Source organism: Doryrhamphus excisus, linkage group LG1 (assembly GCF_037039965.1).
Source record: "Doryrhamphus excisus strain RoL-2023G ecotype Guam linkage group LG1, RoL_Dexc_Guam_v1.1, whole genome shotgun sequence".
Classification (NCBI taxonomy): domain Eukaryota; kingdom Metazoa; phylum Chordata; class Actinopteri; order Syngnathiformes; family Syngnathidae; genus Doryrhamphus; species Doryrhamphus excisus.
In genome coordinates this window covers 23,285,623-23,312,099 of record NC_136357.1, presented here as the reverse complement: position 1 = coordinate 23,312,099, position 26,477 = coordinate 23,285,623, and the positions used below count along the sequence as shown (strand labels likewise).

The 26,477-nt window shown below is 46.2% G+C and overlaps 1 protein-coding gene and 2 long non-coding RNA genes across 3 annotated transcripts; 1 reads left to right on the top strand and 2 right to left on the bottom strand.

Annotated features, from left to right (window-relative positions):
• The first annotated feature begins 86 nt into the window (after positions 1-86).
• Positions 87-2,216, top strand: LOC144899553 (uncharacterized). The gene is made up of 3 exons (XR_013627751.1): positions 87-219; positions 304-772; positions 1,671-2,216. It is a non-coding gene; the product is annotated as an uncharacterized LOC144899553 (long non-coding RNA).
• A 1,258-nt stretch (positions 2,217-3,474) lies between these two features.
• ppm1db (protein phosphatase, Mg2+/Mn2+ dependent, 1Db) lies at positions 3,475-11,227 on the bottom strand. The gene is made up of 7 exons (XM_058078560.2): positions 10,548-11,227; positions 8,261-8,489; positions 7,700-7,824; positions 7,443-7,624; positions 7,143-7,370; positions 6,958-7,045; positions 3,475-6,018 (listed from the first exon to the last, which is right to left on the bottom strand). The coding sequence occupies exons 1-6, from the start codon at positions 11,056-11,058 to the stop codon at positions 6,962-6,964; spliced, it is 1,359 nt and encodes a 452-aa protein (XP_057934543.2). The 5' UTR covers positions 11,059-11,227; the 3' UTR covers positions 3,475-6,018; positions 6,958-6,961.
• A 2,732-nt stretch (positions 11,228-13,959) lies between these two features.
• LOC131132697 (uncharacterized) lies at positions 13,960-15,916 on the bottom strand. Its single transcript, XR_013629231.1, has 3 exons — positions 15,701-15,916; positions 15,472-15,607; positions 13,960-14,042 (listed from the first exon to the last, which is right to left on the bottom strand). It is a non-coding gene; the product is annotated as an uncharacterized LOC131132697 (long non-coding RNA).
• Positions 15,917-26,477: the final 10,561 nt, after the last annotated feature.

Genomic DNA, 26,477 nt, shown 5'->3' with positions numbered 1-26,477 from the left:
GCAAAGGGTTGCACCGAATATGCTTTGGCAGATTGTGGTAGACTTGCTTCACTTTTCACCTGTCTACCTTCAAGACACTCCCTGGTGGACAACTATGGTCGAATCCCGTCCAAGGCCTGTCCCTGTGCCTCACCTGGCCCATGTGTTGGAGGCAACCCGACTTAAAGACACTTAAGAATCTTAACCTCAGGAACCCTCTAAATCCAGTTCCAAAAGCGGGTAAAGTCATTTCATGATAGCATCCGTGCCATATCGGGTTGGGGCAAAGTTTCAGTGTTTCTGTCCTCTTCTCGTCCTCTTTAGTGGCCCCACGGTGGAAGTGTTGCAGTAAAGGTCTGTGAGATGCTGGCTGGCCAGTTTGGAGGCGTCAGCGTGGAGTCGTGCCGCAGAGGGAAGTCATTGTTTAGTAACAACTTGCTATCATCAGGATCAGCACTGTAATGTGTGTGTGTGTGTGTGTGTGTGCGTGCAGGAGGAAAGGAGACAAGACAAACATACAATTGTCCTGAGAAACACTGAATGTTGTGGTAAAATCTCTGACATGAAATGAAGGAGACCAATTCAATCACATGCTCTATCTGCAGGAGAGGAAACAAGGTCACGTCACGTCCCATTACCCGGAGAGGCCTTCCTCCTTTTAGTACTTTCCCCACAGCCTCCCGAGAGTGTCAGACGACAGGCCATTAGAACCCCGCTGAAACACCACTGATACTGTCAGAAGGAGGGCGGCGCCACATTAAAGCTGGCTTGATAGGACGGGCGTCTCAAGCAGGTGGGAATGAAGTTGTGGAAGTCTTCAAGTACTGTAACTCCCTGCCGGTTTGCCGTAGATGCGTACTTGTTGGGAATAAGAGTGGGAGAGGCGCGGGAGATGGTGATGGTGCGCCGGCTAATGCAAAATGACATGGGCATGCCGTAAGAGTGGGAAGATGCATGCGAGGGAGGTCAGCAGATGTTGGGCTGACAGTCAATGAAATATTCACATGCAGACACTGCTATCATCACTCTATCATCTTTGGCCGTATGCTTGCAGCGGGAGGGAATGATAAACTACTCACGGCAATTTCAACTACAAACAAATAACAGATGGACTCAATTTCACAGACACTAGCGTGTCCTATTTGACATCACAGGAGGATATTCCCTGATTGACTTGCAGTAATGAAGGTCAAAGCGTTTACATTGACTTTGGTTCCTTATGGGAATGATTCACAATTCCTTCATGAGGCCTGGTATGAAAAGCAATGTTTGAGTAATGTATGACTGATATGTTTCTTTTTCACTTTTTCAGCCACTTTTGTCCGTTATCTACAATATCTCTAAGTCATAATTAGGAGATACCATCTTCACATGCAGGGACTCAACACATGACCAGCTTGGATCTCATCATTATTGCTTTATTCCACAATTATAGCTTTTGTTTTGTCATTTTGCCAACTTTTTATCTCGTAATTCTGGCTTCCTTATTGCATAAATATAACTTTTTATGTCTTTTCTATCTCTAGTTAAACTTTTAAATCTTATAATTAGGATTTACCATTGAGATATTTTTCTCTTTCCGGAAACTGGCTTCCGTAGTTTTGGTCCTTTGGACTTTTTACTGGGGCTGTGAGGGGGGGATGAGCTGTCGACTACATGGTTCATAGAGTCTTCAACTCTCCTTCCGGCAGAGCTTCGCCTGCATCCTGGGGGAGGACCGGGATAATAAGTCCCAATGGGCCATGTTCCGTGCCGCCATTGCTGAGGTAGCTGATCGGAGCCGGTCGTGACGACAAGCCCCCATCCCCGATGGTGGACACCAGAGGTCAGGACTGCCGTCAAGCTGGTTCTGGCAAACCGTCGGACGACTCAGAAAGGGGAAGCAGTGTTTACAGTGGGGATGGGGGCCTGCTGACCTCGACTGGGGGTGTAGTCGCACGGTGGAAGAGTAGAGCCGCTTCTCCAGTTGAGGTGGCTCGGGCATCTATATATCTTTTATTCCACTCTAATGTTGGCATCCTTCCCTTTGAAAGGGAAAGTTATGATAAAGTCATGATAAAGCAGTATCTGTCCCAAAGTCTAATAGTTAAACATTGATGTCTGTTAGAGGTAGACATGTTTCCATGTTTCCATGGTGTCCCAGGATAGAGCCTCATTTTCGGGTGACTTTCCACTCAGTGACAGGTTTTCACCGCTGCACCGTGTGGGAATGAATTGGAACTGCAATATAACACAAATCTTCCAGATGGAACATTCTTAATGCACAAAATAATCAGTCAAACATACTACTTACTGGATGGCATGATGCATACAAAGCACTGAATAACTTGCCTCTCGTCTCCTTCCTGCTCATGTCTTGAGGTGTTCAGGTGCACTCGGAATTTTGATAGGCGCTTAATTGTTGCTAATTGTTTCATTTTTATTGACGTACCACCGGATGGGGTCATACCGTGATTTGGGAACCTAGGCTCTGTATCAAAAAGAAAATGTCAAGCTCTAGGACCAAGCGGAAAACGACCTGTCTCAGGCCCAGGCCGAAGCCTCGTCCCCTTTAGACGGCCCACCAGCTCATCAATTGGTTGAGGAGTTTTTCTCTGCTAACATGTGATTTGCCGTCCTCGCTGTCACTCCACGAGCGCCTGGGTTGATTTCCTTACTCGTTAGCGTCTGTCTTTCAATACCGCTCACATATAAGAAATAGTGAATTTTACGTGTGTTGCTTCTTTAACAAAAACAGCGGTGTGCACTAATATCTTCATTAGCTTATCGCCATTACCTGCTCGCAGCGCCAACAGCTTGTAAACTTCCGGTTTCACCGCAAGCGCTCAGGCTGCTGGGTAATGTAGTGTACACCCACAACCAATACATCGCACTGTGTTTATGAATCCATTGAATTTGTTCGCAGATGCGGGTTGTGTAAATATGACACAATCCACCGCTTTATCTTGTAGATGTACATTACATATTATTATTATGTGTTAATGGTCGAATAAATGGTTTAGTGACTGCATGTAACATCATGTTAGACCCTTTGTGTACAACGATTGAAATTAATGTTTAAATAATGACAGTGGGCGTAGTTGAACGTGAAAACAAAGTCTAGAGGACTGTGGAGTAATGATTGATTTATATGTACGGTGACGAGTGACTGACTTAAGGGATGAGACTAAATAGACCCCGGTCTGGAGTAGGCTAACGCCACAGAATAAATTTCCATGGCAACTAATGTCACAGTATATTCCACTAGCCCACTTTCGTGCAACCGAATCACAGATGAATTGAGCTAGGATAATCAAGATATCCAGGCTCAATCCCCTCTCCCAGTTTTGTGCAGTAGGCCCCGGATGATAAGCCGATATCAATAATTCAGGGAGGTTTATGCCATCATTGTAGCGACCAGCCGCTCCGGTTGATTCCATAAGCATGACCGCCATCTAGTGGAGCTCGGCATCACTGCAGGTGCTCTGCCTCACGTTGGTCGCCCACCAGCGCCGATTATAAAATGGCAAGTTTATTACAACACAGACAGTGTATATCCAGTCACTTTCGAAGTATTTTCCTTATACAGTTAGTCCTGAGAAGTGGCTGAGAGGGGAAACAAAAGTATTGTACTTGTCAAGACACAGCACATGCCCGTGGACATCCATTAGCTCTGGACACGTCACAACACACAGTAGATCTGAGCATGCGCCAGACGTACTTTGCATAATAATGTACTGTACAAACGTCTCTTGCATAATGATGTACTGTACAAAACCAACACAAATGCAAGTGTAGTAGGGAGACCACATGGGACAGGAGGTCAGTGTGGCTGTAGGTGAAGGTGCACGGTGATAAATAGAGGTGGATATACTTGGGGGGAGGGGGGGGGTAGCTTCTTAAATATTCGGGTCCTTCCTATGAAAAAGCACCAATGTGTTTGTGCTAAGGCAACAATTCATGTAACAAAAAGGCAACCAAAGCAACAACAGTAATGCAGCTGCCACATCAACGAGCCGTAACAGATGCAAGGATTGGACACGCATACCTAGCGAGTACCAACACTTGAATGGACAGTTTACACACACAAACGGCAACAAGGAGGCCATGGGACACGGTCAGCATAGAGTTGATAGCGGAATTAGCTTATAATGACGACCTATGTGCGTGTGCGGCACATCTTTGGGGGATTCCAGTTGTGCTGTTCCAAGCATGATTGGGATCCGTCATGTCTGCTGCTAACATACATGGATGACATGGATGGCATGTCTGCCCAGAGACCCGAGCTGCTGCCTTGAGGTTTGCCACATTCATCGTAGAGACTCTTAAATGAATGCTACCGCTTCCTTTTCCATCCCCATGCACGTCCATCGCCATCATCCCAATGAAATGATGACATATGTGGCAGAACACACAATGAGTCCAATTGGAACTGCAAATATCCCATTCATATTCCAATGGTCTTTGCTTCGTACTGACTTGGCCCTCTAAGGCAGGGGTGTCCAATGTGTGGCCCAGGTGCCATTAGCAGCAGATTGCAGAAAAGTTGTAACATCATTTTAGTAGCGTTGAATTGAAATATTACACAAAGAAATGTATTACGGTTGTATAATGTGCTAGTTGGAGTCAAACTATGATGAGAAATAAATCATGTTGCGGACAAAGTTATATTGTTATGAGACTAAAGTCCAAATATTATGAGAATAATGCCAACATTACGAGAAAAAAAATTACATGAAGTTGAAAAGAAAAAAAAAAAGAGGAAAGCAATATGAAGAGACAAGAAGTCGTATTCTAAGGAGAAAAACGTTACATTTTGAGAGAATTTAAACCAAATCATAATTTCAGAGAAAAAAATGAATATTTCAACTCCGCTACTAAAATCCATCTGTCCCTTTTCCATGCTGCTTATCCTCACTGGGGTGGGGGTATGCTGGAGCCTATCCCAGCTGGCTTTGGGGAGAGGCGGGGTCCACCCTGGACTGGGCGTGCTACTAAAATTATGAAAGAAAAAAACGATCGTTTTAAAAAGTTGAACTACTGTGAGAAAAACAAAAACAGCAAATTGTAACAGGGGGGGTGTAACAGCAAATTATGGAAGTAAAATCATAAATTATAAAAAGTTTATGGATGAAGAAAGTTGAAATATTTGGGGGAAACATTAAAAAAGAAACTTTTTCATTTCCATCACAAAGCTGATGCTGTTTTCTCTTGAAATATCTATAAATAACAACATCTATAAAATAAAACCTCTACAAAATACAAATATGAACGTGGCCTTTCATCCTTTCATTTTTCCCTCCCAGTGGCCCCCCCAAGTTTGGACACCCCTGGCCTCAGGCCCGACTCGTGGAAAGACGCTTGGGCTGAACGGGCTAAGCGAGTGTCGGTTCACTGGAGCCAAGACTGGTGGTCCTGGCATCGTGGGCGAATCCCATCACGCCATCATGGGCGCCCATCTTAGGGAAACCAGGAGGAATAAAAGCAGCCTTCATTCCATTCCCAGATGGAATCTAAAGCCACGAAGACATCCAAAGGAACTTGTTGTGGTAAGACTTGTAGTTTCTCATATACTATCCTCATCCTAGTCATGTCGAAGTATGAAAATAGACTGCGTACGCTCAACAAATCTACACCAGAATTTAAGGAGGGGCTGGGGGGTCTAGTAAAATGAGAAAAATATAAAAGCAAAGCACATCTCCAATCTGAAAGTTGACCACGTATTTACAAGAGGATAAAAATCTAGTCCATACACGAAGGAAGAGCATGTGACCCCACTTGTCCTCCGAGGAGCCCATCCACCCTAGTCCTCACGTGGACACCTCCCCACCAGAGGAGACCATGCCACAGCAGCCGGGTCCACTTGGGTTGTTGAGAGGTGCTTCTGGGACACATTCAGTAGTCCGTAGGGGGTCGAGTGGGGGTTTGTCGCCCCTGTAGAGTCAACATTGGGAAATAACTGCACGGTGGCCCAGAAAGCCGTGTCCCGTCCGACCGGAATGCCTGCTCCAGAGTGGTAGAGCTTGATGGGAGCAGAGAGGAGGCATTCTCAGCTTCGTTCTGCAGAAACAAACCAGATGAAAAAAAATCACTTTATCACGTTTCATCACAGACATCACCGGGAATGTGGAATAGTCAGCAGCCAAAACATAATTACAGCATATTCACCACAGTTTCCCAGTGAAGGAACATACAGAAGGAACGTGCCGACTGGAGATCAGGGGTTCTTAACTTTTTGGACGACAGGGCATGTTTTTTTTCACTGGCCCGGGGCCCATTAAATATTAACACTGTATAGATTTCATTGATGTCATTCATTGCTTTTCACTAATAAATCAAAATTACTGTTCATTTCACCAAATGACTTAAACCATTACTGCTGTATTTTGTATGTGTAAATATGATATGTATAGGTTTTCTACGGTGCGGGTGTTGTATCAGTGTGTGCAACATGCAGTGACGTCATCGTGTCACGGTATGCGGGGAACTCGTAGAGGAGCCCACGGCCCTCGTGGCCCACTGGTGCAAAACTCAACATTTTTTGCACCCCTATAGGTGGTGCTTGGGGCCCAAGTTTGGGCCGCGGCCCTATGGTTAAGATTCACTGGTCTTGGTTCAAGTGGGGCAGTGGGTGGGTTTTTTGTTGACACCTAGTGGCCGAAACAATTTGAGCGGAACAGTTTGGCATTCCAACTGAATGATAGACATTTTGTGTGCTGTTGTACCAAATGCTCCTTGCGGAGAAACAACCTTATCATCCCCCTGAAACACCAGTGTACGGTGTTTGAAAAGTGCAGAAAGTCTGCCAGAGACCTCCGTGGCATCACAGAGTGTGCCCGAATACAGTGCACCTTGCTGGGCCACAGCAGGCGGCTCCCTGCCCATACTCTGCCCCTCCTGGTGCTAGTGATGTGCTAGGAGTCATGTCGTATTCCATTAGGGTGAAATGTTGCTTTCAATCTTTAGCAGCTGCAAAGCAGAGTCTTGTGAGAGAGTCACCTGACTACCACTCCAGGCATGCCCAACCTTCATGTTCTTCTCCATAGATCTCATCTTCTTCATGAAACATGCCATCCTCACGTTCCACCTGTGGGCCCCAAACACAAAGAAGAATGACTGGATGCTCTCAGTGGTTCATCCACCAGAGGAACGGCAGGATGAAGCCATGAAGACACCACGCTGACCTTTGGGACCTCATATATGTTGTACTGGGTGCCCGGGAAGGGAATGTGGTCGATTCCCTGAGCCATGTCCACCATAATCTCATCTCGATGCATGGGGATGCTCGGACCGCCACGCTCCTGCAGCGCCAGGACGATGACCGTCGTGTTGTCTGCGCGAAGCATGCGCTCTTTCCAAAAAAGCAGCGCCGTGCACCCCAACCGGCAGGCACAAGACATCCCCTTTGGTCCCTAAGGAGCAAAAGACGTGAGCGCCCAGAAACAGGAAAACAGACAGAACCCAAAGGCTTGACCATCACGTACCACCATTTTGTCATGGTTGTAACACATATTGACCGCATTCTTGGGCGGCATCATGTTCCATAGGCCGTCACTGCCAAGGATGATGTAGCGATGGCGCTTGGGGTCGAGTGTCATCACGGTGGTGTCGGGCTCTGGTGACACCACAAACTCCCCGCTGTAGAAGTCGTAGCTCCACAAGTCGCCTGACCACAGAAAGGAAAAGGTGTCATTTGCCGCCAGATGACACATTTGCTCGGGGAAGCATCTGCTGGCGGTACCAAGAGATCGCGCCACCGCCAGGAAGGGGATCTGGTCAATGACTGTACTCCTCCTCACGGGTCCATTGTGGGTCAGTCGAGGTCTTTTCCACACCACACGGTTCACCCCGGATTTCTTCATCACACTACAGGAAAGAAAAGCACCTTTCATACATGGCCAGCAGGGTGGCACCACGCCCAACTCATGTCATACGGCAGATGCCACATTCATGAGGCTACGTCACTCAAACACTCCAATGAGGCTGCTGTGACATTAACGGCCTGTGCTTACTAGTAAACATTCACTTTCTGGGGAGGACATTTTGGGTGCCCGTCGTACCAAATGCTCTGCAATGATGGGAAAAACCTCCAAACACAAAAACCCTTACCAGCCACCTGAAACGCCAGCATTGCGGCACTGAAAAAGTGCAAAATGGAATAACCCCCCGGGTGTCGAATTAGTGCCGGGTCACAAAACATCAGCAGCAACATTTGGGCATGTGGGCAGCCTCCTGCTGTAGTGTATTTTTGATCAATTCTGCAAGACGGCAGTAGCTACACGAGTGGTATTGAAACACTCACCTGCCGCCCAGTCGCTCGATCCTCTCCTTCTCTTTAGGAAGTTCAGGTTTGTGGTCTTGAGTGACTTCAAGCGCCTGGAGTGTGATGTCCGAATCATTTTCTTTCACTCCAACCACCACTGCCGAATCTCCCACGTGGGCCACATACATGTGTACACCACGGATCACAATCACGCTCGCTGTCGTGCCCGACGTGCTGGGCAGGCCTGTGATGGTTTTAGGCCACTCCGCTGGAAGGGAAAGAAAATGTCACTCAGTAAAAGAAGAGCGGAAACGAACGCTGCTTTCAGACGTCGTAGCGTTGGCCCAGGTTTCAATTTCAACAATTCCGCTTCACGACAATTCTGGATTGTGACTCTTAAAAGGCAAGGTCATGAAGTTTGCACAATCTCAGCTCAACTTGAGACAAATGTTCAAAAGTTAGCTTCTTCCCACAGCAGTACGCAGTGATAAGAGAGCTTCATTTGTGGCCACCTGACGCTACTTGGCCTTGGGTGGCGAGGGGGCGAACCCAGAGAGCCTCCATGAAAGGTGGGGAAGCATGGAGGGGCGGGTGGAGCCTCCAGCAGCCCCAGAATGCTCCCTGGAGGCTGGCATGAGCGGTGAGGTGCTCTGCCTGGAGCACGCCCAGAGAGGCTCCATGATGGAAGGTGGGGTGGTGCAGCAGGGGGAGGGGCTTCATGTAGCCCCATAACGGTGAGCACAAGCCGACCATAACGGCAAAGTGTTCTTCCTGGGGCATGCACGGAGAGGCTGCACGGAAGGTTGGGGGGGGTGCAGGAGGGAGTCCTTCGGGTCAGCACGCTGGATATTGAAACCAGGAATCGAAATGAAAACCATAAAGATTCGAGGACAATTTGAATGTTCATCCTTGTTGCCATCGATGCTTGATGCCTGAACTGTAATGGTGAATGTTAGCATACGTGACCTGCAACTCAACCCGATATGCACGACTTTATTGTCGTTTACACAGCAAAAGACACCATCGTCTCCATAATCAGGCCAGCTCTTACTTCAAAAGACCTGCCACCTGCCTGGCCATTAGCCAGCCGCTCCAGGCGCTTCCCATGAAGGTTTACCTTGGGTAGAACACAGGGAGGGCAGGGCAGTTGGTCCAGAAGATTCCATGCCATCTTCATGGTCCTCTGTCCTATGTCACATTTGTGTCAAATGCAGGTTTCACGGTTCTAAACACGACTGTTGGTGTTGGTCAGCTGCTAAAAGCACGTGCATTCTAAACAACAGTCCCACTAGGAAGAGTGGAATGTTAGCATGCTAATTGGGGCTGCAGCTAACCTTTCTCAGACAGTTCACGGGAAGCTTCTTTCCATTCATCACAAGATTGTGGTTTTTATGGTGTTTATCTGTTTGTGTGCTCAGAATAAGTTAAAAAGTTCTGAATGGATTAGGATGAAATTTTCAGGAATTGTTAGTATTGGGATTTGGAAGAAGTGGGGTGATCCGGATCACTGTCTGGATCCAGCAAATGATTCTTTAACAGGGCCGTATTCGGCATCTGTGTATATGACCCCCAACAGAGCACTTGACAAATGGCCAACATGTTGTACAAAATATCAGACCAATCCAAAAAGTAGGATTATTCTTCTGGTGTGAATGAGGATATGGACCAAGTGGCGGCGGTCTGCTCTCTACCCGAGTTATGGGTTCGACCCCACAGCAGGGCCACCACGTTTAAAACACTTCTCTAACCTAACTTCCCCCCGATTAGAAATGTAGTTTTTATTCAGAGGAAATTACCACCAACGGTAGTTTAGTTGCGGCATCTCAGCCGGTATCACCATGACATCTACCTGGCTCACGTGTGTGACCCGGAAGAGGTAGTGTTGTTTTGGGTCGGCTGGTCGGCCAATCAAGGCGCAGTTTTACGCATGTGATTAATTGCTGTGAGCATTGCGTTGCCTTTCAACACATGGGAATTGAACTGTTCACACCGACATGACACAAACCCGATAGGTCACGTGTGTAAAAACTGTGTGAACGGAGGCCTTTTTTCCATTTCTGGTTTCAAGTGTGAACGCACCCCTCGGAGATCTCGACCCGACTGTTTGGCGTTTGCGTTCACACGTCGCCAAACGAACCAGGCCGGCGGTGCAAACGGACCGGAGTTCGGCCGAGGCAGACCAAAAACGACAAGTGTGAACGCACCCGGATGGAGTAGGTCCTCTCCGTGAAAACATGCGGGGTGACACCGCAAAGCGTGTTTGTGATCCTGCCTCCACTTCCAGTCTCTAGTGTCGGTTAATGTAAAGAAATAGAAGAAGGCTTACGTAGCTGTTTCCACATTGCGTGGTGACAGGCGATGAATCCTTTCCGAAGAGCGGCACAGACCTCAGCGTGATCCTTGGACCAAAAGCCCCTCTGCCTTTTTAGCAAATCCCACAAATGTTCCCTGGCGAAGTGGGCAGCTTCCCGGCCGCCGTGGCCGTCAAACACGGCGAAAAACGCCACGGATCTCCTAGTGTCGACGACGCGCTCCTCCTCGACTTTGGCGTCTGATGGCGCGCTGTGGTCGCCGGCGTCCTCGCCCGCGAGGCTCTCGACCCACATAGCCGAAACCGGGCCAGGCTCGGCGGCCACATTAGAGAGCGCGCTCTCGATCTGTTTGGAGCAGTCGCTCTCCGCGTTGTCCTGCTCTCCATGTCGGTGCGACTTTGTGTAGTCTTCACTCCGCGACGGCGTCGGCTCGTACTCGATTCTTATCTCGACAACATCCTCCATGTATTTCCTCCCTCCTTGCTCGGAAAACGCACTCATGCGGAATGTTATTGCATCGTCCATGATGGCGAACACCAAATGTTGCCCGTCTAGACAACAAAAGGGCTCATGTAGTGGCTAACTGTAGCTCAGGAGCTAAATTTTTGAACCGATTTTGCCGCGATTGTATGGCCGAAGGCTTCCTTCCTTTTTTGTTTATCCTCTTGTCCACGTCACGTTGTGCGTCATGACGTCATCGCGCCGTCACGCAAGTCAACTACTGCGCATGACACGCTCCGGCGGCAGCGCCACAAAAACACATGGAACTTTGCTCACAGCGGAGACTCCGAGACGGGGACAAATACTACATCCTATTATTTTCTCATTCTTGTCTGCTTTATAAATATTTCAAGTTTTTAATAAATAGTATTTATTAATCTTCTCACAATATTATATCTTCATTCCAATAATATTTCACTTTTTCGGCAACCTCAGTAAAAGCATATTATAATATAATATTATTATTTGAGTTGTATTATAATACAACAATAATACAATAATTTGTCCTTATAGTACCAGTCTGTTCTTGTAAAATTTAAACTTTTTTCTTTTGAGAGTATGACTTTTATCTCCAAATATTTTCCCTTTATTCTCATAAATTTACAGCTTTTTTTCTATAAAAAAATTCAACTTTATGCTACACTACTAAAATGGGTTTATATTTCCTCATAATCGTACAAGTTTACGCTTGTAAAACGCTTGTAAAACGCTTGTAAACTTCTCCGTCTACAATTTAGATTTTATTCTCAAAGTAAAATGTTTTTTCCCATATTTGCTGTTTTATTTTAGTTTTCCAAATATTTCAACTAAATGTTCTCCTCCTAATATTATGTCTTTATTCCTTTATTCTGCAACCTACTTTGGCCAACTGTATTTGTTGTTTGCTCATCAAAATAGTATGACTTTATATTTACTACTTCGAATTTATGCAACTGAAATGTTACAAGTTTGTCTAATTAGATTACACCGTTTTTCCTCTTCATATTTTGATTTTATTCTTGGAAAATGACTGCTGATTTTGCTTTGGGTTTTTTGAAGTTGTTTGTTAAATGATATTAGGTTGAGGTGTGAATAAAAAATAAAACTGCGGTGGCACGTAAAGATAACGTTGAACATTTGACTGAGGTCCATACAGCCCAACATGGCCTTCCTGCAGGGCTGCTGCGTTTATTGAGTAGTGCTGCTCCGATACCATGAGGAGGCAGTCTTCATCCAGTCAAATCATTGCTTCGAGCATGTAGCACATAGCGTCCGTACAGCAGCTCTAGGGTTTCGTCTTTCAGTGAGGGGGATGCACACTTGAGGAAGAGAAACTTCCCCCATCAGGCTTTCATCTCTTCTTCATCCCCCCAATATCCCAGCTCCGACCTTGACTTGTGCCAGCGTGAATAGTCTGGTCCTGGGAGGGGCCGCCATCACAGACGAAGAGGCAAAGTGATTTCCATGTAAATGCTGGCAGGATGCCATTTTGAAGTGAAGACGAGACGGATTACAAAGGGGCGATGACACCTGAATTGCATTCTTACACATTCCCCATGCAGCTCTGCTATAATGGCCCATCTATAAAAATAGCTTTCTTGTGTCGATGCTGAAGTGTCAGTCAAGCCCGGCAAAGCCAAGGCGGCGGAATAGGGATTTGAATATTACCATATAAATATGGAAGCAAATCAACGTCTCCAACAAATTTCTCCTTTCATCGAACACACCTGGGATGATGAAGGAGGAGGAGACAAGATGCACCATGCGCTGGGCTGCAGCCGGGCCCAGCAGAAGCCTCTCTGCTGGCCTTGACACCAGCTAGCCATGCGAGTATCCGCTCCCTGGAAGGGGATTCATGTCTTTTATGGCTGCAATGCTTCGTCTGCTGTTGGATTGTTTTTGTCCAATCGGATTTCAGCTTGTGTGTGTGTTGCCATGTCGGTTGAAGCTGCCCAGGGCCTTGAGATTCAGTAGTCAGTGGAAGCAACCATCTGCTACTAATATGACTTTATTTCATCCTCATATTATTCACATCAAGTTTTCTCTGAATATTTTCACTTGATCCTGTCCTTCCATACTTGATATTTTTCAACAGTTCAAGCTTTCTTCTTTGAAATGTTCTTCTTGTAATGTTGTGACTTTATTCCCATGTGTGGGACCAGTCTTAATCACAACAAGAGATGTGTGCCATGACAAAACGCTAGCTTTATGCAGCACAGCCCAATGATACGGTGCTGTAGCCCTGAAGCGTCATGGCGGAAATCATGGTGCCTGGAATTTGCCTAAAAGTTCAAATCCATCAAACCCTGCGGATTCTTGAGCGGCTCAACCGGCGTTCAAACTGCAAGGGTTATGCACCTTTGACCCGTCGGGTGAGATTGTTGCGAGCGAACACTGTGTTTCCTCAGGAGATTATTATCTGTCCAACAGCGCACTCTCAGCCAATGACAGATGGCCGCCTTATTGACTTCAGCTTCATTCCAAACCGCACGGCTGACTGACATGAACGGCGTTGATAAGAGCTGTGTTCATGCTCACCTCGTACGCCAACACCGCCCTCCGCTCTTCCAACGTGTTCATATCTTGACCTCAGCCTGGCGCTGTTATTTAGCTCTTGCCATGGCTCGTGAATGCGGCGCCACGCGGCAGACGAGGAAGGCGTCGACTGCGGCGTGTTGGACGGGATGAACAGCCCAACCTTTCAGATCAATCTTATTCTTTTGCTGCACACATCATTACACAGGATGCGTTCATCAGTCATTGCGGACGTGCTTTTTCAATAACATCAAATGAAGAAAATCCCCCAAATCAATGATAAAGTGATCCAATCCATTAAAATGAGGAGACGCAGAAGGAGACAATAGATCAAAAAGAAAGACTCTTTTGGATTGATTTTCTAAGGAGTGGGGGATTGGGGGGGGGCACCAAATCAGGATTTCTACCTATTTTGCCGTTTATCTCTGCTATAGATTGGGTTCCTGCCTCCTGCCTCCAGCATGCTGGGTTCTCTCCCCCTTCCCAGTACGTACCTGCATCACAAACGTAAAAAGGGAAAATGGATTCAGTGTCTTTCCGAGAGAGAGAGAGAGAGAGAGAGAGAGTGAGCGAGGCTAGCTTGTTTTGCTGCAGGACGCAGTAGGATGCATTTCTCTTGGAGCAGGGGGGGGGCACCCATACTAAAACACAACCTGCTGCCAAGCAAACATTCCAAGTGAGATGATGACGTTCATGCATCCTTGCTGTTAGGCCACGTGACGACACAAGGAGGCAAGGAGATGAGCGCTGAACTACCCTGCATAATGTCCTATCTCTTCACCGGTGATTGAACCAGCACCCACCAAGTCGGGATTGAGGTGTGCGATACCACTGATATCGCTGGTCAGGCTGGTATCGGCGGTACCGATCCAATACCATTGCTTGAGTACCGATTCCATGAGTGTCTGGTAAATTAGAAAATATCACAGCATCAAGAATACAAGATATTTCATTCATTTTGTATTATTATGATTATTATTATTTGTTCATTATTTTAAATCATTCATTCATTCATTCATTTTCTACTGCTTTTTCCTCACGAGGGTCGCGGGGGGTGCTGGAGCCTATCCCAGCTGTCTTCGGGCGTATTTTAAATCAATGACTATTTATTTTTTATAAGTAGTGTAATATTATTATTTCTTTTAAATAGTGAATAATTAGAAGTGGCAGGGTGATTTTGAATATAGTCGAGCTAATTACAACAACAAAAAAAATCCAAAATAATAGAATATGAATAAATAATAAAATATGCCCAATAGTAACATTATGAAAGAAAGTGATGGACTATTAAGAAGTAAATGACGAAGTTGGTTTGAGCAAGGTGGGAATTGAATGTGGTGAAAGAAGTTGGGTGATGCCGGGATGGAACCAGCCGTGACTCCCTGCCTTGGGAGTGGGAAACGAGTCCTGGATTGGAATGGCACCATCATGGATGCTCATGATGTATCTGTCCTGGAATGGAATGGCACAGTCATGGATGCTAGTGATGTATCTGTCCTGGAATGGAATGGCACCGTCATGGATGCTAGTGATGTATCTGTCCTGGAATGGAATGGCACCGTCATGGATGCTAGTGATGTATCTGTCCTGGAATGGAATGGCACCGTCATGGATGCTAATGATGTATCTGATGACACAGAGGAGTAGAAATTGCATGATGCTGCGAGTGAAGTCAAAGGTAGAATGGATGTAGAAATATACGTACACCACAATATCTGTCCACTGATCCACTGGACTGGATGGGAGCAGCACCCATCATGTTGGAAGAGTACAAATGCCCCTCCGAATATTGAAAAGTCTAAATAGGTGGAGCGATGACATTCATCCACATGCATTCACACTGCATGAGAGCATGCAGCTTTAGGACCCTGAGGAAAAGTGGAGCCGGGTTGCTGCAGAGGTAGCTGTGCAATTTGTATTCACCCCATCTGATAAGGTCTGTGGGATCTCAGATGGATTAAGGGTTTTCTTCAGCATGGACACCTCCTTTTGATTTGCTTTCCTCCTCTTTCTGCAGGGCCGCCTTGCACCTCCTTTCTCCCTTCTCTCCTTTGAAAGCCTGACAGGAGCACACGGAACAATTTGGTGGTAGCAAAGAGACACAGGAGGAACAACCTGCAACGGTAAGTTGAGAAGTTGTACCATCCACTACCTGCTGTACTTTGTCTGGCTTGGTAGGTGAACTCATGTTGTTCTAAGCCTACGATCCTCCATCCCAACGCCGCCTGTGGTTGAGATGATTTCTACTGGTGTGCCGCAGGAAGCCAATTTGTGTGAATGTAGAGCCAAGGCTTTATTTGTATTGTTATAGTCACTTCATTCACTGCTCTATTCCTGACTTCCTGGACACAGTATGCCTTTGAATATCCTTCACTGGTCGAAAAAGCCAAAAGGGAAGAAGCTTTAGATGCATTCCACTTGACGCAGATTCATCACCTCACAGCCGAGAGCAGCCACTCACTCACATATTCATCACATAGTCACACATTCATATATATCACTCACCATCCTTGACCCTTCAGTATTCACGCATGGCAACGTGCACGCCACCACGGGGACCACGTGCTGGACTGTGAAAAGATGCAACTTCCACACGTTCATATTTTCAAAAGCAACACGTGGAAATATGCTAACGAGTTACATAGCTGCACTGTATCATCTATTGTGGAAATACTATACTAGGATAGCATCTACTGTACATATACTTGACACAAGTATATCATCTACTGTATATCATGTATATCATGTACTGTATTTTTTAAAACTTTTTTTCTAGGGCTGTCAAAGTTTAGGCGTTAATGACGCGTTTCAAGTTTCCTTTAAAAGCTGTCATTAATTTTTTAACGTGTGCTCCTCCGGTTTGACCCTCGGTCCCCACCATAGTTTGGTTGAACCACGGTAACTCTGTAGCCCCAAGCTGGAACAAATATTGATGGGAAATGGAGAAAGAAAAAAATATTTAGATTGGTAAAGTTAGCTTCAAAGTCCTGGCAGATGGCTCTTGTAGCAAGACCAAAGTTATTTGGATCTACTGTCGCTGTGTTTGACTTACCACAGATTCCATGGCCTACCAGAGACTGGAGCAGTGCAGCTATTGTTTTTATTGTCATATACAGTGCTACCTTGGCATAAGAGTGGCCCAACTAACCAGTGCTTTTCACATTTTGGCATTGAACTGCCAGCTAAATTGGACTTCCAGCTGCTATTGACGGGTTGTCAATGTGATGACCGTGACTGAAGTCCGGTGTTTTGCTAGCGTTAGCCATTTAGCATGGAACTACCACAATGATGCACATTAGCACTCAAAGTCATCAAATCTTACCTTTATGGGTTCCCACATAGTATCAGCATTGGGGAGCAAGTATGAGGTGAAAGAAAAAGGGGGGAAATACATCCAAATACATCCATACAGCCCTCTGGGCATCGGAGAACAGTGGATGCTGCGTTCAATGACCGTCCACAAAGTTGGACAACGCGCAGTTCACATTAAACATTCAAAATCTCTGGGATATCTAATGAATAGTTACAGTATTGTAATACGAAAATATTTACTTTCTATGTATTTTAATGTGTTTTAAAAGAGAAATAAAATTGAGTATTAAAAAATACAACTTTATTTGTTGTTTTTGTCATAGTATTAATACTTTTAAAAAAGAACATTTATTTCTTTAATATTTCAACTCGATGCTAATGAGGTGAATCTTATCCCTGAAATTCATCTTAATAAAGTATTTTTCTCGAATGTTTCACCTCTATGCTACTAAAATGATATTATATTTATATTGTGATATTATTTATACAGTATATAGTTCCTCATAATATTATGAACTCATTCTGGTAAAATGCTGACTTTATTCCTGTAACATTAGTGCTCATTTGTCGGTTTTTGTAGTTGTTGTTTTTCTTGGTAAGTGATATTTTTAGAGTGTGCCGTGGGCTGTCAATGGCCCCTGTGCTGCACTTTGGACACCCCTGTTCCCCACCAAGGTGGCAGTGCATGGAACAACGTGTTTCCATCCAGTATGGGGACCAGAGGTCAACCCCCCCCCCCCCGTGGCAGGTTCACGGGATCATCGGTTGCCCCCCAGGCTAGATTCTCCAGGGTGCCGACTCAGCTGACTCGGACTCTCCATGAGCAGCTTTGTCATACTTTGTCTTGTTGTGACAGTACGTGCAGTGACAGTGATGAAAACGGCATCCTCCACCCCCACAGCGTAAAAGGACAAGTGTGGCGGGGGCCTTGTCCTGCCAGTTGTTTCATGTTTGGGATTGACAGCAGACCCGACGCGTGCAGGTGCGTTGTACACATCTCTCCCGCTAGTTCTTCAATCAAGCATACTTCCTGGTTACGCCCCCTGCTGCCATCCAACACGCCGGTGGCAGACTGACACCACAGGGGGAAAATGTGATGACGGCCATAGAAACGTACAGTAAATGCAACTTATCACCATGTAGAAAAGTCTTAATAATATAGTCATCATTTGTAAATATGCGTACATACACATGCTGTACCGGGCAAGCTGTGTGTTGCTATGACAACAGTAGCTTCTCCAGTCAACTTTCTGAAAAGCCTGCAGCGAGGTGAAGACAGGATTATGGCCGTTTCCGGCAGCTAGCTTCTAGCTAGCAGTCGTAGCATTAGCTTGAGGAGCAAGCCCTGGTCCTGGCCCCTGGTATGCTGGCCCCTGGTATGCTGGCCCCTGGTATGCTGGCCCCTGGTCCTGGCCCCTGGTATGCTGGCCCCTGGTATGCTGGCCCCTGGTATGCTGGCCCCTGGATCTGGCCCCTGGTATGCTGGCCCCTGGTATGCTGGCTCCTGGTCCTGGCCCCTGATGCTGGCCCCTGGTATGCTGGCCCCTGGTATGCTGGCCCCTGGTCCTGGCCCCTGGTATGCTGACCCCTGGTCCTGGCCCCTGGTTTGCTGGCCCCTGGTATGCTGGCCCCTGGTATGCTGGCCCCTGGTCCTGGCCCCTGGTATGCTGGCCCCTGGTATGCTGGCCCCTGGTCCTGGCCCCTGGTATGCTGGCCCCTGGTCCTGGCCCCTGGTATGCTGACCCCTGGTCCTGGCCCCTGGTATGCTGGCCTCTGGTATGCTGGCCCGTGGTATGCTGCCCCCTGGTCTTGGCCTCTGATGCTGGCCCCTGGTCCTGGCCCCTGGTATGCTGGCCCCTGGTCCTAGCCTTATACTTCTTTGCTTTCACAGAACGTCATGTGGAGAAGTGGCCCATGTGTGGAACTTTTGGTTAAATTTAGCCTGGCCTTCCTGCTTTGCATCTGGTGGTGTATCGTTGGACTTTTGTTGACGTGATAGCCTCACCGCTGCCCTCTGCAGGTCGTAGCTGATATCACGAGTAGTGGGTTCTTTCCAGCTCTCACAGACCTCAGTCATCAGCACCTGCTGATGTCTACCTTGGTGTACCTGCAGCACTTCTTTCTTCTTAAGATGGCAGCCCTGGCTGTGGCTACTGTTTGTGAAATGCTTTTGATTGCATGTTCACATGTTTTCATGTTGTTTTCACCTCTAAATGCAATCTCCACAGGCAAAAGCCATCCTACCCAATCTCCACTCTGCGTAGCCTTTATTATGAAAAGAGCCTCTTATACTAAAACAGGCATTCATAACGTGGCTATATGGTTGACATTTTCATGTTGTAAATTCAGCTGTTACGTCACAACAGAATGAAATGCAGTAAGCGACTGTTTGAGTCCTTCCCAAATCCCTGTGTGGTTTATTGAAATCTAACTTGAATATAAAAAGACAAATAGCAACCCTATAGTAGCAGCTTGGCGGTTTGGGAAGAGGAAGGATAGGTTGTGTTTCATGCGGCTTGTGTTTGTGACCCTGCTGTTCGCTGATTCAATGAGCGCCGTACAGCAATAAAACGAGGGTGGGTGTTGCCGGCCTTTGCATATCCTGCATAGAGGTCGGCCTTAGCCAAGGTGTGTCCGTATTGTCACTGCTGCTACGGCGTGCCGCCACGGCGTTCACGTACACAAGGAGGCGAGAAAAGATGTTGCACAGGTCGTAGAGGGGGCGGGGGCGCTTCGGAAAGCCGATTCCGGTCACGCTCTACGTCCTGCTGGAATATTGTGGTGTGGGGGGGCACCCTGCTCTTTCTTATTGACAATGTCTTAGATGGGGGGGCGGGAAGGAAATCAGCGCTCCAGTCTCCTTTGATCTGAAGACTGCCCTGGGTTCAGCGTAGCAGAAGATCATTCTGACAGACATTTCCTTAGATCTTTCGGGGGGGGGGGGGGGGTCTTGGTCTGCTTCACCTGCATGGTCAGCTGTGGCAAAGATAATACCTCTCATCCTGCCAAGCTACTGAAAGGCAAAAACATTCCCAAATAAATGAAGGAATGATGCCGTCCTCTGGCTGATTAGCGACTATGATTCATACTAAGCACGCGATTGGCTAAATGAAGTGAAATAGAAATATAAGGCATTCAAAGATATCATGTTGACCGAGACACACAAGCACCAGACTTGGTTTGATAATAATGTTAAAAAGGTGTATTTAGAAGGTTATATGTTATGTTATGTTATGTAGGTTAGGTTTATGTCTTACTATATGTCTTATTTGTTCTTACTATGTCTACTATGTTTCACTATGTTTACTATGTCTACTACATTTGGGTAATAGGACTGTAAAGGTGACCATAGGGGTGTTATTTCAGGTCTGGAGGGCTCTAATGATGTTAGAATGCATATTTAGAAGGTTGTAAAGAGGTTCTCCATGCTCTAACTAAGGAAATGTTCCATTACTAAATAACAAGTCCTACTGGGCTGAAGTTGACTGGCCATGGAAGCAACTAACGGTGATGAAGGGGAAGAACTGCTTGTCGCTAAGTGGAGCCTTTTTGGCTGCAGTATTTGGCGCCGCTTTAGTCCATCAGACATCCAGGATACTTCCTGTGGTACAGACGGCCCATCGTTTGCCCCAGCACGCCTCCCACGCCTGTGCGTGTTGGAAGGGAATGTGACTTCATCTGGCCTTACACACAAAGACCATCACACACCGTTTTAACCTTTGCCCTCCAGCGGTTGATGATGATGATGATGATGATGATGATAATGACATTTTGTGGATAAGTTTCATCTCAGCTGAATAATTATATCTACTTCCCTCCTTCCTTCTAAAATGCACCTCTGGTTTTCCTGTGTTATCTTCAGGATGTGCCGCAGGCCAATAAAGGAAGAGCCGTTCTGCAAACGGCCCGGGGCCTCAACTTGGATACCCTGTTTAACTTGTTTAACTGCAGTGGAGTCATGTCAACGTCAAACATGTTTTTACAGTTGACATGCAGGCAATAATCGTAATTGCCCAAGCAGACAAACGACAGGGACAAACCTTTACGTGATTGTTGACAAAGATGCTGATGTGACAGCGAGATCAACCTCCCTTGTTTTGCCTTAACTTTAACTTAACCTTAACTGCCTCCATCTCGGCCTCCATCTCGGCCTGTTTTGCAGCCGTGATGACCTGAGGTGGGGATGCTATTATTGAATAGAAGGCCTCGCTGCCATCATGTCCTGGCCAACCATCACAAAAGATGTGTGTGTGTGTAGAGTGCATGGATGGTGAGGGTATGTTTAAAAAGACGTGCAGTGGCGGCACGTGGAGGGATAAGTAAGAGTGTCTTCACTTTGGGAGAACGTGATGAGCGTGTAAGAGAAGGAATGACAGTTGGACGGCATGCTGGGCAGGATTTGGAAGGAAGTCCATCCGTCTGTCTGCGGGACGTGCCAGCAAAGCAAACGCTGGCCGGGAGGGGGGCGTGGGAGAAATGCTGTCAAACGTGAACGCTGGCCAGGGTGATGTAGTCCGGTGGTCACATGACGCCCTCATCGTCCACATCTAATGTGTCGTGCCTCCAGGTCTGCCGGGAGACGTTTGGACGGAAGCCATGCTGGCTCTTCCCGCCACCCTGCTCCTCGTCGGCCTTCTTGGTGTCCAGTGGGCGGAGTGCGGTGTCGCCGTGGACGCTTCGGCAGGTGACAAACCCTCAGCGCTGCGTCACGCATCATCCAACACTTTTTCACAACGAAGGATCATCGTTACAGTCATAGAGAAAAGAGGAAAGCTGGCCTTCATTTGACTTGACAAGAAGAAAGACAACAGCTTCATATGATGACAATAAAGTCATCAATAATATCAATAATATCAATATCAATAATATCAATATCCAGAGAACAAAAACTCAGTTGAGAAGAAATAGCTGACATTTGACTTTATTTTGGTAAAATTACTTCTTTTTTTTCTTTTGACCAACGTTTCTTTTTCTTGGTGTTTTTTTTAAATAATTATGATTTTAGTCTCCCAGTCCAGGGTGTACCCCACCCCTCACCCAAAGACAGGTGGGATAGGCTCCAGCACGCCCCCTCCACAGAAGATGGATGCATGGATTTAGTCTCATTGGGACTTTCCCCCAACCTCATTTTCCTTTTTCAACGTTCTTCTTCTCAAAATGCCGACTTTATTCCCACAATATTTAGACTTTATTCCTGTGGCCTTTAAGCATTGGTTCTTTCCTTTGTGTCTCTTAGTATTATGGCTCTAAAAACATGATTTCTTCTTCAGAAGGTTCAACTTTAGATGACGTTGTTTCTCCCCGTAGAATTATAATGTTATTCCTGCAAAATGACGACTTTTTCTCCTTCCATTTTTTTTAATATTTGGACTTTATTCTTGTAAAAGTACTCTTTGTTGTTTTGATTTCATCTTTTTTTTTTTACGTTTTCTTCTCATAACAACGACTTTGTTGAGTGGAACTTTTTCCCCAACCTAATTTTCTAGAAGTGATGACTTTATTCATTGTTTTGTTTGTTTCTTGTAATATTTCATCCTAAAATGATGTTATTTTTCTATGACAACAACAACTGTGGTTAGCCAAAGGCCTGCGGGCCACACTTTGGCCACCCCTGCTGTGTAATGCCAATGTGAAGATGGGAAGGTTGGTAATGTATGAATGTAAAAGCAGCATTAGCAGCAGGCGGGGGTCTGCCTGTAGATGCAACTCTACTGCCCTCTTGTGGTTGGACAGGTAGACACCTCAAGGATCAGCTGGTCTGCTTGGTAAAACATCCTGATCAACGCAGACTTGGTCATGCAGCTCTTAGGTTGGACCAGAATATACTTTCACTTACTTACTTATTTTATTTTAAACCAATTAATTATAGTATTTTGTTAAAGTTGAAATCTTCTTTCTCTTTGGGCTTTTCCCTTCAAGGGTCGCCACAGCAAATCAATCGATTCGATCTAACCCTGTCTTGTTGAAGTTGAAATATGACATACAAATAAAAAAATACTTTGTTTCAAAGTTGTAATATTGTTAGAAATAAACAACAAAATAAGGTCAGAATATTTCGAGAAGAAATGTTTCCAAATAAAAAGTTCTAATAGCAAAATTAGAACAAAAGAGCAGAAATGGGCAGTTGTCATTTTACAAGAATAAGTATAAGAATATTTTAAAAAGTCATTATTGTATGTAAATACATTTGTAATAATACATTTTAATAGCGATGAGTAGGAACATTGAAGAAAAAGGTTGTTTTTGCAATCACCGCTTCTTTGACTGACGGGCGGGGGCGCCCTCTAGCGGCAAAATCCGTGACTGCACGAGGAAGTCAAAGCCACGTGCAGGCGTCCCTTCACTTTTCAATGGATTCTACGTTCCCTCCAATCTCTTCTAGTCGCAGTCCTGCTGCTAAAATGGATGTCTCATTCCACTGTGTGTGCTTCCAAACAGGCAAACACAGAGGAAGCCCTGCGGGAGGCACCCAAGCACCTGAATCGCAGCCTGGAGATCACCATGACAACAGCTTTGGATACAAAGGTGGAGTACTCTCCTTTATGCCGCTTCCGTACCCGAGCGTGACAAGGGAATATTCCTTCTTCAGATATGGAATATTTTTCCATTTAAAGCCCTTCCCAAGTTTATTTTGAAACATTACGACATAGAGCCCTCGAGACATGAAGTAGCACCCCTATAGTTACAGCAATACTATACAATACTACATTCACATGGCAATGCAGCTTCCCAATACAACCCTCTTTGTCTGTGAAGCCCTAAACAAAATAATATTTCTTGAAATATTTTGACTTTATGCAACTTACATGATGTTATTTCCCCTCATAATGTTATTCCTGCAAAATTACAGCTTTTTGTCATGAATTGACAATATTTGTTCTCCTCAAGTTTATCATTCATTCTACATTTATTGTGAAGTGTTGCCATGGGCCTTGTTTGTTAACTTGACTGGAATCTTAGTCCGTGTTCAAGCACCGACTCCATCCCAAGGTAGGTAAGAAATAAGTAAAAGCAATCCTTCCCTCCCAGAAAGACAAAGATGTTGGTACAAAACCAGATCTTAATTCCTTGTGTTTGTATTTGACTTCTCTTGGCCACGTTCATCCTCCAAAATGCATCATGGGGTAAACAAGCATCAAAAAGGCTTGATTGTGCCGGGATGTGCCTTTAAAGGTGGCATCAAGCGTGAACCAGCAGGGTTCCGTTATTGTCTCATCAGCGTAGCGTTACTGACATCTAGTGGCCGCTGTACGATACTACACGTCATCGCAGCACGCACAGAATGCCTTCTATTTTTACTCTAATACATTTGCACATTCCTATGCTTAAAAACGCTCCACTAAGTGAATATTATTTATGATCTCCTCAGCATCCAACCATGACACAGTGATGATTTATTCATGTATTTTTTGGGAAACTGATAGAGTGAATCAGAGATTCCCTGCAACAAAGACCTTCGGCGTTCAGTGTTCCGACACAAGCATTTCAATTAGAGTACCTGAAAATGTTCCAAATACTGCAAAGAAGTGTATTTCCCTACACTGCTATACACTGCTTGTCCTCCCTGAGTGGGGGCTGAGCCCACGTGGCCTGCATGGAAATCCAGCAGCCCCCCCCTCCAGCATCAGTCAGCATGTTTGAACATTGTCTGGGAACCGAAGGGTAACTTGGATTATGTGGTGATCTTGAGGATCCTCCACCATGGATGCACAGGATGCATACCGCCTGAGGGTGGGGCCATACCGCCCATTGTGCTATGGGTGGGGCCTGGATATGGATACCAAGTATCAATAATATGCAAAATGCAATCCAACAAGGCGTGGTATTACACCATAGTTAACCCACGCCATGCTACGCCATGCTACGCCATGCTACGCCATGCTACGCCATGCTACGCCATGGCATGCCATGGCACGCCAGGCCACACCATGGCACGCCATGGCACGCCAGGCCACACCATGCCATTCCATGCCACGCAACACCATGCCATGCCACGCCATGCTACACCACGCCATGCCACGCCACAGCAGGCCATGCCAGGCCACGCCAGGCCACGCCATGCCACGCCAGGCCATGCTATGCTATGCCACACCATACGCAGCATCCACTAACCTCTTGTCTGCATATTGACTGTATTAATCCATGTATGTTTTCCTCTATTGCTATACCTGGACTTATTGGGTTACCTTTTCCTGGTGAAATGTTTTGATCCCATTCTTTTCTCCTGTGCAGATGAAAAACCTAAAAAAATAAAAATCAGTGCTCTTTCATGCCGAGCCAGAAAAAAGCAGGCAGCAAGACTGAGAAGTTGAAAGGCTTTTCATTCTTGAAAGACTGCGAGGAGACGGCCGACCGTCTGCTCATTTGGAGAGGGATGAGGACGAGACGAGAGCGCTTGCATCAGGTCCTCCTGCTGGGATTGGCTGAGGCTGTGTGGCCCCCAGGCAGGGTGGGGGGTGCGGTGACAAACATGGGTATCGGCTGGGGGGATCCAATCGGAATGGTGAGAGGAACAAGAGGGGCATATGAAAAGGGGCGTGGCTGTCGCTGCTTGGGAAGTGTTGCTGTCGTCTGATGAACCAACACTTCTGCTATACATTCCACGGTGAAGTGGAACCATCATTGATACTAAATGGTTTCAGTCCTAAGATGGCCGCCATTCCTTGTGTTTTGTTGCCATGAAGACAGACGCGTCTTTGTGTCTGCGCTGTCGTCACCATCTGGTCCTGGAAGAAGTCCTGATAGGTTTGTGGAGTGTTTGCTAGGGTGCAGAGGCCTTCCTTGGGACCACCCGAACCTAGAGCATTCCTAGCCAGGGAGGATGCACTCTGCTCTCGTCTGTTGCGGCGTTATCATTCAGGAGTCTGCAGAATCCCAAAAGGTTCACTTTTCCTTTCAGCAACAACTAAAATCCATCCACAGATCATTGGAGGAGCGTTTGGGAGCCCTGTAAATATCTGTTTTAATATGCTGCTAAATGGCTTTATAAAAGCTTTATTTCCTGACATGAGCTACGGAGCACGATGGTGGACATCCGGGCAGACCTTCACCTCCAGTTTCCCCAAAACATATCACACCCATCCCTGCTTGGCATATTCATATTTACACATCCGTTTGCTCCTCCCCCTTCACACACACACACACACACACACACACACACACACAAGGCGTTCCTCGTTGAGGCAGTGCAGCCAGCAGGGGGCGTGCTTACATTTTAGGAAGAACCGATCCACGAAGCCCAGCAGTGTTTTTTCTGTCACTGGACCAAAGACCCGGGCTGCACTTTCAGGTCACAGAGACAACTTCCCTGCGTTCAATTCACAACATATTTAATATTTGACATATTTCACTCATGCCCCCATTTGTGCAACATGTGTCATTCCCTGCACAATATGTTGAACATTACACTTCATGCACTGCAATATGTCATTTCCCCGGGGGAGGGGGGGGGGGGGGGGTCAGGGGTGACAACATGGATCGATTGTTGGCCATCTGAAGACTGGCTCATTAAGATGCCCCCCCCCATGTCTATCATTAAGATACCATGTCTTGACTGTGGTATCCAACCATGCATGGAAGATGTATGCTGCTGGGGATTGATGGTGTCCTGACGGTTA

Excerpts from the sequence above, each read along its gene's own strand:
- ppm1db (XM_058078560.2), bottom strand. The coding sequence starts at position 11,058 with ATGGACGATGCAATAACATTCCGCATGAGTGCGTTTTCCGAGCAAGGA. Across the intron at positions 8,490-10,547 it reads CGCAATGTGGAAACAGCTAC|CGGAGTGGCCTAAAACCATC; the intron begins GTAAGCCTTCTT and ends TTTCCCTTCCAG. Across the intron at positions 7,625-7,699 it reads GGCGGTGGCGCGATCTCTTG|GCGACTTGTGGAGCTACGAC; the intron begins GTACCGCCAGCA and ends TTCTGTGGTCAG.